Genomic DNA, 14,271 nt, shown 5'->3' on the forward strand with positions numbered 1-14,271 from the left:
TTAATTATGTGTTTAATATAATTAAAATGTTCTGTTCTATGCATACCAAATGTCATTCCACATAGTCCAGTAATGAGGGTGAGTACAATGACCCACACCATCTGACCGCGACAAGTGAGGTCAAATACAGCAAATCCAAATACCAGCACAAGCACTGTCTGTATACACATTACAGTGAATTGTGTGAATACATGGGAAAACAAGATCTCTGTGCCTGTGGGACAAAATAAAATCATTAAAAATCATGGATTTGTTAGAGTAATGAGGCGTTGAAGGGCTGACACCAAAGCGAGCGGAGATAGATCACATTCCTCCACTGGATTTTTTTAAAAACCAATCATTTTTCCAATAACTACATTTTTCCTTTCTTCATTTATTATTTTCTACTAATATTTTTATTTATTCACCACCTCAAGGCTCGAAATAAACTATTTAAATAATAAATTACGATCCTGCAGGATATATTTAAAAAAATGAGGAAGCTCAGTGAAACTTGAGACTGTGTTAAGAAATTCCCTTGCAAACGGTTCTGTAACTTCATGTTACAGATAGCAAAAAATGAGATATTCTGAAATACACGTATTAATAAACAAAATTTCAATAAGCTGGAATACAGCAGTTTCTAACATGGGAGGCGCGGACTATTGCCAGGGGAGGCGCCAAAAAAAATTTGATAGAATTATCATGCGATAGCTCACTAAAACAAAAGTTTCAAAATGAAACCTTAATTCAATTTTGGATGAATCTTAGCGGAGAGTATGAATCTTTGTGTTGCAAAGAAATGCAGGTAATTCTACTGTTTGTAATGTCTTATTTATGCAAAACGGGGTATTTGGCACTGGCTGCAATGAAAACCAAATATTGAGCCAGTTTAGTAGTCGAAAAAGAGATACGAGTGGCACATTCCACATTAGGTACTCCTAAACTTTGTGCCAATAAACAACAACAAAGGCAGTAAAAAATATTATGAAAGGGGAAAAACATTAATGAAGAAAAAAAATATCAAGATTCAAACAGAAGGCTAAAAAATATGTGTTAAATAACTTATAAATTAAATATGTTTTGTTATTATTAGATTACATATAAGAATATGTTTATGTGTGCCCTATTTCTTGAAATCTTGAATCTTGATTCAAAATAATAAAAAACAAAAAAAAACAACTCAAACCTGTGATTCCCGAGACGAGCAGCCTCTCTAAAATTCCCTCATTTCTCTCTATCAGCATAGCCACTGATGTCAATGCAACAGCCAGAAAGAAAATGATGCTATGAAATAAGACAATATTATATTATTATCATATTGATTATTATCAATTTTTCTTGTTTTCAGTAACATTTGATAAAATATAGAGTTTTAGCATGACATGTATTGAGGTTTCTACAGTAACTTTACCAAGTCTACCACAGTCAGGCTTCTTGGCGTAAATGGGAGGCCACCCTCCCAGGCAGGGCCAAAAAGGTAACCCGGAAGATAGGAGTATAACTGCGCCGACTAAGTCAACCCCAATAGCCCTGTAAAGGACTTTCCACCAGGTCCAAGTGGTGTAATGAGATAAATGAGATAAAATAGCGAGTTGAATAAAACTTACGTCAGAACAACACCAGGTCCAGCAAAATCAGTAAAATTGGGCACCCTATCTCCATAAATCGGATCTTCAAACTGCAATAAGATATTAAAAACTGAGTGTGTAAGGAAAGATAAAAATTATGTCTTAATTAGTACCTACTACGTGTATATCTGTCAAAAAGTCAAGAAAACAGTAAAAATCACAACTTGTTACAATTGATTTTTATGCTGGCACTAGCAAATTATAAGTGGCTTGTTTTGTGATTTGTTATGAGAAAGCCACAACATTATGTCACATAAATATCATATCTCAGTACGTCAAGCAATGCCAGACTGTATGAAAACATGACATTTAGAGAGCATATATTTTTATGTTTCTAATGGATATCTCCGACAGCGTCAGAACATACTGTTTTACCTCCCGGCTTCCAGAACCAGGCTGCCTCTGGTTACATCGATTGGAAGAGCAGTCAGGCAGCAGAACATGATTACTTTAGAGATCGGTGTTATTCGCCTCAGTGAAACTATGTTTAAGAGGCTAATATTCTTGTTATCAAATAGTATTATACCTTAATAATATCAAACCATTGCTCAAGGGTTCTTGGCCTGATATGTTGTCCTAATATAATGGCTTAAATATATTGTTTTATGTGTAATGTATTTTGGTCTAATTACTATCTACCACACATACCTACATATTTAATATAAAATATCTATTAACCCTTAAAAGGCTGTGCTAAAATAAAATTACAAACGATCATATAATATTGTATTACCTCAGGCAAAAGACAGAATATTCTGAGGTTCAGGCATGTGAAAAAAAAAGACATGCTAAATAGTTCCTTTTCAGTAATTTATAAAAATTATAATTAAATTTAGGCCTATCATAGCAAAATAATTTTTAAATCGTAAATACGCCAGTCATTTAACTAACATGCACTCCTGCTTACTGCCAATAACTGACAGATTAAATGAAAGTCTTTTTTGTTTTTGTCTCTTTCACACAAACACTGGCCACAGAACAGCGTCTCCATCTTCCTTTATATAAGTTCTATCCTTTTGCTCTTTCTTATACGATAAAATGGATTTATTATGGTATTGTCATCACTTTCATTCGTACAATAATTATTTGTATAGCAAGAATAATATTTTTGTATTAAAATCCGGCATATTTAATCAAATTTTACTTTAAAAAATTCGGTGTGAAAATTTGAAGATTATAAAAAATACAACTTCATCATTTAAATAAATAAGAGAGTTATATTAAGTCTTGTATCCTATGTAGACTCGTGTTACATCACAGCCACAGAGTTAATTAATAACAAAATTGAGTATTACTAGAGAAAAATGATTTAAAAAGCGTTATTTAGTAGCAATATGCTACATATTTTGTAAACTCATACTTACTCTTACTGGAACTTGGTAAATTTTGGCAGTGTAGTTACATACTGTAGCCAATTTTCTACTGAATGCAAAGAACGATTGTTGGAAATCTCTCAAAAGAAGAAATTCTATTTGTTTATCTGCAAATTAATTTGGAAACATTACAATTAGAAATAATTAAAAGTTAATCAACAATTTTCATAGTATATCCAAATGTTTGTAAACATGCTGGATTCCCTCTCTAGGGAGTTATTAAGATCTAAATTTGTTGCAACAAAGAGGGAAAACATTTTTAAAAGGGTAGTATGAAAGTCTAGGCATTTACAAAAGTCAACAGATGGAAGATTTTTCTATTGAAAATAACTCACTACAGAGCACAACTTTTCATTATTAATACTTACTCATCAAGAGTTTAGAGAGTTTAAAAAAGGTAGAATAGGTACACTTTGCAATAAAAGTGTATTTTAATAATAAATAAACAAAAAGTGTATGTTTTTAATCATAATGAACAAATAATAAAATCAAATAGGTAGATTATTAGGTAAATTGGGGTAAAACTTACTGGTGACATCCATGTGAACGTCAACTGTAGAACTGTCAATGGTCTCGTTATCGGTACTTTTTCCATCAGCTAGAAGGCTCTCCAGAGCCTCCGTGAAGTTGGCTCTGAAGACAATAACAGCCCATATACCTCCCTTTTTAGCTGCTGTTATTGCTTCTTCCCGTTCACTGTATCTAATCTGAAACATTGTGTAATCATTGTTTACCAAGACAAAAATGCCTCGGTAGTCATTTTTCACTAGTTATAATTAGGAAGTTTAGTGCTATATGAAATAAGATTTCAGGAATGTTTTCTTAAACAAATTAAAAACAAATAAACTTGATTTTTTGATTTAAAAAAAAAAAAACATTTATATAAGAGAACAAAACATTAATAAATAATAGTTCAAGACTAAATGGTAATATTGTAGATATTAGCACTCTTAAATGCGTGTACTTTGCTCTGTTTCAATCCACTGCATCCATCTTAAAGCCTCTCATAATTTAACAGAAATTATTACTATGAATTATATTCTGGCGTTCTTCAACATAACTTTGAGAACAGTTATTCCAGTACATGAAGGTACTGGATGTGAGGCAACTTTACCCAAAAAAAGTATTGACGTAATTCTGATCAAACAATAAGGAACGGTCTCAGGAAAATGTTTGTACGAGGTTTTTCCAGAGTATGAATGATGTTTTACCCGCAATCTAAACCCGCACGACATTTGCTCAGAGGCACATCTTATAGGTCTCCCATTCATTGTAAAAAGGGCACCCATATAACCATGTTTATACTCTAAGTAAACTAACTTGTGACCGACAACTGTATTGAAAACCTTTCTCAATCACCTACAAGTGTTTTCTTAAAGAGACCCAACTTTGAGGTACTTCCGTGTTGTTCTCTGACACATTCACAAGTATCTATTTATTATATAAGCATCCGTTTCTTAAAGTATCCGTCTTTATATAAAATTACACAGATTACTTATGCACCTTTTACAACTTTATCAATGTCTCTATCACAGTTTTTACATGATTTAAAAAAATAATATTTTGTTTCATTTTGGTCTATACTACTGAAATTTATGTTATATGAGGGGCCATACGGGATTCTATCTTTACCCAGATTTGATCTTTGAAGCATATACTTTTTTAAAAACATTATAAAATAGCCATAAAATAAACACAGTTAACAGCCAGCAGAGCGTGCAGATTTCATCTCTATTAAATAAATAATATCAATAATTAATGCTTTCAAGAATCTTTTTAAGCAAATTTATATCTATTGTTATAGTATAAAATATTTTAAATGGAAAATTTTACTATTGAAATCTTCTTACAAATGTGCCTTTCCGATCTTTGAGATAGCCGAGATATTTGCAACTCAGTAGCTTTTCATTGCAAGTTTCCAGTTTAGAGACGCAAGAGTCCAGGGATTCCTTAGGGGCGAGTTCGTGGTTCACAACAGCTATTTTGAGTCCCACGGGATCGTGACCAATGGACAAGCAGAACAGCACTATTTGAGACACGGGGAGACCTATGATAAACATCATCACCCTGAAAAAGTCATTTGGAAATATTAATAGTGATAACAATGATGGATTTATTGGCAAATATAGAATTGTAGGACTGTAGATTTTTTTTAAACGCCAAATAGTTGCAAGTAAAAATTAAACCAATGGAACATCTGACAAAACTTCAGCACTTTCATTTTGAAACAGTGGAGACTAGAAGAAAATTAAACGACTTCTTGTTTTATTTTATTTGGGAATCCAACAGTTCTATATACATATTTATAGGAACAACAGATATATTGCATGAACTGGTTTACACAAACTGTACAAAGCTAGTAAAGAAATGTAATAGTACATGTAAAAATTATAATGTAAAAAAAAGAATGAAAGATTTTTTTTTTTTTTTAAATGACTAGAATATGCTTGTCAATGGGGCGGGATTAGGACAGGGATTATTATTATTATTAATAAAACTTAAAATACAAAAAATACATATTATACTCCCAGGAGTTAATAGAAACTCAATTCATGAAGAGAGTGGAAGGGAGGGTTCAAAAATGAAAATATTTATTATTATAGTATCAACCAAGCCAGATAACGCATTGTATGTGTTAATTTTAATGCTGACAGAGTGATATTTGTAAACGATGAGCGGTCTGTATAATGTAAAAACGATTATCATTCAATTTCGTAAAAAGTTTGTATTTGAATAAAGGATAAGAGCAAAGGAATGGATCTACGTTTGAGGCGATGAAGATGTTCTTGGTGCACAATATTGGGATTTATAATAAAAACTTTTGACAACAAAGCGCAATGATTCCAAGAATTCTTATCAATGTGATGTAATGTCAACGTTTTGTTTATTTTGTTTTAAATCCAAATTCTCTATTTTTATAAATCCAGGTAGAGAGGTACCATAAGGCTGGGATAAGATAAGGATGGGAAACAAAGGTAATCGGCCAGGAATTATATCAATAAATGCTGGTTAACAATATTTGTGTTTAAATACCTGAAATTTAAATATAAGTTACAAATCAATTTTGAAACTATTTAATTTTAAAGTTTGTGTTGATAAATTTTCTTATTGTACACTGCAAAATACCTATGGAAAAAAGCATTTTTAAGATACAATTTTTTACTTATTGGTATATAAAATAAGTGTACAGTCTACATATCCTGGCTGGAACATGTATGGTATTCAATAAGTAATTCTGTAGAGTAAACTAATCGTGCCATGATTTTTATGTAGCAATAGTTGGTCTTCACACACTCTGCAGTACTGAAAAAAGTGATTACACGGTTGGTGGAGACAGCAAGAGTCCATACATAAGACAGACCTGTTTTGTATTTTAGGTACTTTATAAATTTATTCAAAATATTTTCTATTTTTGTTATATATATGACGTACTGGAGATTCCATATCTGAGATATGGAATATCGTATATAAGATTATTAATGGTGAACTAAAAATGTTCTATGCAATAGAGCTTAAGGACTTCTGTAGAGAATTATTATTCTGAGAATACAACACTGTTTTGGACGCAACACAAACATAAACCGAAGTATTAACAAGTTTGATAGATCTGTAACATTATTTCTTTTAATGGAAAAAGATGTTACCCCCAATTCCTGACAAGTCCAAGAACATTCTTCCAGATAAGAGCCTTCATGTGATTAAATTTCATCGGTTTTAGTCGATCCATACAGCCTGTTTCTGGTTCGTCTTCAGGAGGAAGAGATTGTACAGTTACTCTGAAAGTAAATAAGTAATTTATTACATGAATATAATATAAAACAACTGATCACAGTTAAGCTTTGGTATCTGAATGGCTACCACACTTAGTATGTAATAGAATAATCGCATTGGCATTGCAAATTTGTAATAAAATATTTATTCTATTTTATTTTATAAGCTGATTGAACAAAGATACATACATAAAAACATACAATTTGAAGTTATTCGTAGATACGATTTCACTAGCATATATGTATATTATTGGAATTAGCAAATGTTAAATTGCTAAACATAATGAAAACAAAAAACTTCAAAAAAGTCCTGTCTCGAGTTTACAACGCAACACAATCAGGATGTTTGTGCATGCAAGCCATAAATAATATTGAATTAATTATGTTTTATGCATTGAATTACTGTTGATTACTCACGCATCAGGAGTGACAATCGCAACACCCCTACTGCAAGTGGAAACATTGTCTCCAAACTCTCCAGAAATTTCTCCTATCTCCGCTTCTTCAATGTCTGCTCCGGGATTCTAAAATCATCACAAAAAACTGTTATTTTATCATTATAAACAATTTTGTAAAATGAACTTTGTCATGACAATTTGTAATTTACCCAGATATATTCCTAGATAAGCATCTTGACAGGGCTCAAAACAGCAAATTATTGAGTTTTGAGAAGTGTTTTAGAAAAAAAATATGTGTGGTGGTTTAACTTTGCATGGAACATAGCAATAAGACTATATTTGCAGAAACTCATAGTGATAACTGTCATCGATAAATTGGAAGCGATATAGTTGGCATAATTGCTGTAAGTACAAAATTCTGTTTAGGAATACCTCCATGGGGGGCAATTACAAATGCTATCTTCATCGGTATCGAGACGGTAAACTTAACTTTTCTACTATCTCTATCTACCTCGCTATGACGAAATCGGCTCTACCGACATGTCAGTATAAGTTTTCAGGAAGATAAGGCTATCGATAAAAAAAATGAAATGGTAATATTTATTTTTCATAGTTGCAACATTTCTTCCTAAGTGTTGCCAAACGTCATATGAACTACTTTGAATTGTTAAACTTAACCACTAGATGGTGCTGTCTTTGCTGCAGCCAAATTTACTGACAAATTAAAATTGACCTATTTCTCTTTCGTATGTAAAATAGGCTTCTGAGATAAAAAGCAGCTAACCTTAAAACTATTTAAAATTTAAATAAATCACAATTATGGCAAAATTGTGCTTGGTTGAAAATGATTTTGGTCACTTTGAAAGTGGATATAGTGTAGATGTGTGTCGTGGGGTACCGGTGCTCTGGTTATATATTGATATACGGGCCCTAAAACTTGGTCAGTAGTATATATTCGTAATCGCACGGGAGATAATTCATCTTCAACTATAGCATCATAGTGAAGGTACGACTTTTGTATCTTCTGATTATAATCGCCTCTCTTAAAGCCTTAACTGCTATAGTTAATGCTTACAAAAATAATGCAAATGAGCAGTTAATAAAATGGTGAATACCTGAATATTGGGCACCTGGATCGTCTCTGTTACCTCCTGAAGTATGCTGGAACGTCTCCTCTTGCCCTGGTTCTGCAAAACGGACAGCTTGAGGAACACTTGCTCCAGACTCTCAGCATTGTACTTCTCCATCAGCCCGGTCGGTGGCTGTTCGGCCAAGAAGCGACCTCCTCTCATCAGACCAATCTATAATTACAAACATTTTTGTAGTCTCAAGAAGTAATCTTTAAATTCATCAACAAGTCGGTTCAACAATGTTTTTAGATGAAAGAGTTTTGGTTTATATATTATTTTTTAAATAAAGAATTTGCTGAAAAAATCAATCAAAAAGTTGACAAACAAAAAATATAGATGGCAGTCATGCCTCTTACCACAGTGAAGGTTATAAAATATATAAACATAATCAATTAAGATAACAAGTTTGTGTTTTAAATAAAATATAAAATAAATTCACACGCCTAACAAATCAATGTTGCTAAAGCAAATTGAACAGAGCATCAAAATTATCAATCTTGCACTTTACAAATTTGTGTTTTAGGCCACTGATCATAGAATTAAGAATAGTCCAGACGAAGCGTAGAATCATATTTGAATACATCAGACTGTGTCCAAAAAACCCTCCACTTTGCCACACTTTCGCCGCGCGCATGCGTGAAGACGCCACGTAATGTTGCCAGATCGCAAAAAATATCATCATGACACAAATGTAAGATGATTATATTTTTAGAAAAAAGTAATTCATGAATTTCTCTAAAATTTTATTGTACACGCAAAAACATTGATTGACACAAAAGTGTAGATAAATAAAGGGTCATTTAATAAGAATATAATTTAATTAACGAACCTTGAACTTAAACTAAAATTTATTTTACATAAAACGGATATTTTTATGTCATGTTAAATAAAATTTGATGTTTTAAAGATGATGTCGGTCAAATGTCCACCACGGCGTTTTTTAATCTAATAGCTCCAATTTTCATTAGTTTTCTCACTAGATGAGCAAAGTGGCGTAAAAAAGTTGACTACCCTGGCAACACTAACAAAATGTCCATTTTGTTTTCTTTGACAATCTGACAAGTGGAAAAATAATAAAATTTTTGAGTAATGCATTTGCTGCTTACACATGCATTTACTACTTGCACATGAAATGTGATCCCATCCTGTTTCTTGTTGATCCCAGCAGCACTTCTACACTTTAAAACGACACAACACGACATAGTTGAATTCAAATCGGGAGTTGCATACTGAGCAACGTCTACAAAGAAACTTATGGGTCAAAACGTAAAACTACTCGTTTAAGAGTAGTTGAGTCGCCTTCTGTTTGATGCGCGTATGCGATTTCTGAACTATTTTGAATTCTATGGGTATATATTATGTATTAGTCTTTTACCATTTTTAAAAATAAATTTACAAAATACATATTCATCAAAATTGTCTGCCACCATGTATTCTAAATGGAATTCAAAAGTATATTTAAAATATGTTAAATACCAAGCAAGAACAATCGATAACATTATTCACAACATGGTGACATATAGTGTAACAACACCTACTGTGCGTCTTGAAAGCGATATTATTTATTTATTTATTTATTTATTTATTCACACTCTTTATCAAAATACAATTCCATATTCACTTATTCCATATTCACTTATTTATTATGATATTTAGAATAATAAGCTCACCATATGCGCCTGTCTTGTTTCATCGATGTAATGCGTAGTGATGATGACCGTTTGTCTTCCTGTCTTTGTGATTTCTACCAAGTGATCCCAGATACTGAAATTATAGTTGAAGTTGCATTAGACAAATTTCTGTGGCCTCACAGCATTAGTCATAAGTTCGTAAAATAGACAGCTGAACTCCATAAGCGGAGTATTATTATATAAGTATTATTAATCAGATTTACCTCTGTCGGAGAACTGGATCGACTCCTACTGTTGGTTCATCTAAAATCAGTAACTCCGGCTCGTGCAAGAGGGCGGATGCCAAAGATACACGTCTTTGTTGTCCTCCAGACAGATTTTTCACCATTCTGAATTTGAAAAAAAAAAATCGTAATAAACAAACAATAATCCATTCAAAGTTGATCAATTAATCTTGGAGTGAACTCTATAAACTATTAAAATGTAATCACTATCACTATACCTACATAATTCTTTGAAGCCTTTAGTATTTTAATTTATCAATTGTTATTTTAACGTGTAAACTCAATGAAAAAAACAATCTAGTAGAAGGACAATCAGTGATATGATGATTTTATATAAAAAAATTAATGACTGGTTGGACGTCCTTGATTAAATCAACCTTATGTTTCTAAAACTTATACACAACAAACAGGCAGCTTTATTTTATATGAAAAATCTAGTACTAATTATTATAATCACTTGCCTATTCAGAGACTGCATAAACTTGGCAATGAATAAAGCTTTATTGATATTTTTTTCTGTTCAATATTTAAATTTGTTGAAAGTCTTTTATTAATGGTAGAATAACTTTATGGGTCAATTAGCCATTTTGTCTTCAAATCCTATTGTTGTTTCCGTGGTTTTATTTATATAATTAAGTTTTCATTTGTGTTTTAGTGTTTGTTTATTTTGTACAAATGTAGAGTTTTTCATTTTGCAGTGAATAAATCTACTCATATATGAAACGTAAAAGCCCGCTAGGTCGTTTAAAACAAATTGATAAGTAACACGTCATATTTAAAAATTGCCTTAGAAACAATTTTTGTATGTCTGATTTATATAAATATACTAATTATTATTTTTTTGGTTTCAAGTTTTATGTGTTGACATTTTAGAGTAATAACACGTTACTGGTAATAGAGTCGCCCATATGGACAAAAACCATTCTATGATTTTCAAGCACAAACTCAGCTACAGCTCCCAGCAATACAGTTATAACTAGTTGTTTAAGTTTTTTTACATTTATCTAAATAATTACATTACATTACAACTAAAAGCCAAACCAAAAATTTGGAATGCTTTTGTTCAATGCAATAGAGCCAAAGAGCTTCTCTAGTGAATTATTTCTCCGAGGTTGACATACTGTTGAGTGAAAAAATAAAACCTTCTGGCATTTGGTCCTTTTTAACACTATCTAAGGGATTTCAGTATGTGCCTTATTAAATTCTTTGCAGTTGTAATAATTTTATTACAAAAATATACAAAATCTTACCAAGAACATTTTAAAATCTATTTGACATACCTATTCTTAACGTAGGTTTTATTTTCAATAGTAATCTTGTTTGGGTGATCCCGTACATAATGGATTCATTATGACATTACGATACATATCGATAACAGGACAGTGAAATTCTATGCACTGGTTTTATTTTGCTTTGACTGATTGCAACAATTTTAAGCCAGTGAGTTTGCTGTTTATTGTAGGAGTATATTGTTAACCTGCTGGATGTAGGAAGCTGAAGTAAGTTCATTAAGAAGTCCAGTTTGACATCCACCTCTTGTGTGGTCATCCCAGCAATCCACCCAAAATAGATCATTGTTTCCCTGATGCTGAAGTCTCCAAATAGCGCATTTTCCTGCAATAAATAATTTATAACAATTTATTATTTAGTTGTACACTTGTTTAAAATTTATATAAATATAAGGGTGAGTATACTGCCTTAGCGCAAATTTTTCCTACCTACACAAATCATTCAAGTTGAGATATTAGGTGGACAAATTGGTTGTTGTCGTACAAGAAAAACATTCGAAGGAGCTCTCAGTAATCTAATAGCCATGACAATATCTTTGTGCAGAAAAGAGATAATTCACATGTATGCAAATAATGTATTTGTTTTATTGAATCGAGGCAGAGGGAAGTGAGTTCTTCACTAACTGGGATACAATTAATCGGACATGATCAATTCACTGAAATGATTACGAAACATTTTAAAAGCTTTGAAATTCTTTTTGGAAGCCACCATATTTTTATATCCAACAGGACCTATAAAAGGAACACGGATAGTAGGTAGAAGCTACATTTGGCATTCCAAGAAAGAAACTGATAGAAGGCATAAGTCTACAAGATGTGTTTAAAATATTGATTATTATATCCACAAACAGCAGGTTGCGGAACCAACAATATAAAAAACAAATAAAAATATTTAACACTGCCCTTGCTGAGCTAAAAAAAAATCAGTTGTGTTCCAGAGCTGTGTAATCAATACACATGCAAAAAGGAGGAATTTCAAATCTGCAAAATGGAATATTCATGGGCAATTGCTTCAGTCAACTATATTTGAAGTCAAAAGTGATAATATTTTTAATATAGCCGTTAAAAACATGAAAAAACCATTTGCCAATGCTCATAGCGCAGCGCAGGCAGATGGATCTCCCTCAGCAGAGCTCTGCTAGAAACTGTGAGCAACTGGCGTTCTATGGCAGTAAAATTGTCTCTCTTGCTCGCAAATATACCTGTAATATCACGATTGAAATGTAAAGAGTATGTGAGACAATATTATATTTGGTATCCTTTTATTTCTTACGCGGTGATTTGCGACACATTGGTAAATTTTTGATTGTATAAGTGATTCATCTAAAAATTTTGATAAAATGCCTTTTCTATGCCCAATGTTTAATCGATACGTAAATTCATAGCAAAGATATAAACTGTAAAGATATTACCAAAAATATTAACCCAGTATTTATTATGTTTACAGGGATATAAAAGTTATTAGATGCAATGTGTATTGGCTACAAATCACCTGGAAGAGAGAGTTAATTTTACCATGACTTGATAAAAACAGGGTAGTACAGTTATCAGGGATAATCCAAGGAGACTTCAGCCTTTTCAAAAAAAAGAGAAGAAAGAAAGGTTACTTTTCCTCAAGGGGAAGATTCCCATTGCAATTGCCAAGCATCAAGGCATTTAAAAACAATATATATATAGTCCAATAAAAAAACTCCTTTGGTAGTATGTAGACGGATGCCACTAATCACATAGGACTATTTGAGTTTTAAGTGGGAATTTTCGGATTATCACTGGATCTTCAGATCCAAAGGGAACAAGTTAGTTAGAACTGGCAGTGCTTCTGTCAAACATGTAAAATGAGTAAATATTAAATTTGAAGAAGATTGATGAAAATAAGTATATTATTTTACTTGTGGCATGTAGCCAATTCTAGGCCCCGGTACGCCACTTCCCCTGGAGCCTGGTTTGCCTCCCAGCACCCAGATTTCTCCAGAGTCCAGCCTTCTCCTGCCCACGATGCAGGAGAGGAGAGTTGTTTTACCACACCCGGAAGCTCCGAGGAGACCATATCTAAGGACAAATAAAAATAAAAATAATTCATTGAATTCCAAATCAAAAGCAATATTACCCATGAACTAGATAATCTTGTTGTAATTTATATGTACATGTCTTATTTTATTTTATAATTTTTATTGAATTATTTATCACACTATTGAAACTATTTGGGCCACTTACAATTCAATTTTACAAAAACTACAACCCCACCAAGCTACTTTCTGTAGTATCGAGGGTTCCCCAGGTGGCATATTTTTACAGTAACCTTTTTGTTAATAATCATATTGATTTCATTTTGTGCATAATCCAACCCTATAATGTTAAGAATGTATCAAAACTATTCAAATATTTTTTTGCGGAATTCTTCGAATAATAATTGACATTTGTCTTTGCTTTCTGCCATTTATTTATCTTCGATACATTGGTCAGTTTGCAGGTGTACTTTTTGCTATTTGATATTTATTTAAAAACGGGATTTCGAACTTTTCATTTTACATGCATTCGCCCATTCAACTCCCCGCCATACCGCCCCACTAAAACGTAGGGAGACTATAGATCAGTGTTGTTCAACGTGTCGCAGAGAGAGTAGGGCGATTCCAAATAGCATCCTATTGCAACAGTATTTTATGAAAAAATGTATGCATATCGCCGAAAACTCGAAATATTATAAAACATTTTTATAAATACTACCGGAACACCAATAATGACAAATTTTTTTTTAAGTCGTTTTTATTTTTGGCTGCGGTATTCCT

At 32.2% G+C, this 14,271-nt stretch overlaps 1 protein-coding gene across 1 annotated transcript in view; it reads right to left on the bottom strand.

The window, feature by feature from the left end:
- Positions 1 to 5: 5 nt before the first annotated feature.
- The window catches only part of osy (ABC transporter oskyddad), a gene marked incomplete at its 3' end in the record, with an annotated part of 58,255 nt that continues 43,989 nt past the window's right edge, over positions 6 to 14,271 (bottom strand). Inside the window, exons 3-15 of the mRNA XM_088240030.1 lie at positions 13,375 to 13,534; positions 11,674 to 11,810; positions 10,176 to 10,301; positions 9,952 to 10,045; positions 8,267 to 8,452; positions 7,171 to 7,277; positions 6,628 to 6,759; positions 4,834 to 5,050; positions 3,513 to 3,690; positions 2,975 to 3,090; positions 1,590 to 1,660; positions 1,169 to 1,266; positions 6 to 214 (exon numbers count right to left, since the gene is read on the bottom strand). Coding sequence (XP_088096156.1) covers positions 6 to 214; positions 1,169 to 1,266; positions 1,590 to 1,660; positions 2,975 to 3,090; positions 3,513 to 3,690; positions 4,834 to 5,050; positions 6,628 to 6,759; positions 7,171 to 7,277; positions 8,267 to 8,452; positions 9,952 to 10,045; positions 10,176 to 10,301; positions 11,674 to 11,810; positions 13,375 to 13,534 — 1,831 coding nt within the window. The remainder of the gene's footprint in view (positions 215 to 1,168; positions 1,267 to 1,589; positions 1,661 to 2,974; positions 3,091 to 3,512; positions 3,691 to 4,833; positions 5,051 to 6,627; positions 6,760 to 7,170; positions 7,278 to 8,266; positions 8,453 to 9,951; positions 10,046 to 10,175; positions 10,302 to 11,673; positions 11,811 to 13,374; positions 13,535 to 14,271) is intronic.

Source organism: Micrasema longulum, unplaced genomic scaffold, assembly GCF_059751315.1.
Source record: "Micrasema longulum isolate JH-2025_06_02 unplaced genomic scaffold, ASM5975131v1 h1tg002331l, whole genome shotgun sequence".
Classification (NCBI taxonomy): Eukaryota; Metazoa; Arthropoda; class Insecta; order Trichoptera; family Brachycentridae; genus Micrasema; species Micrasema longulum.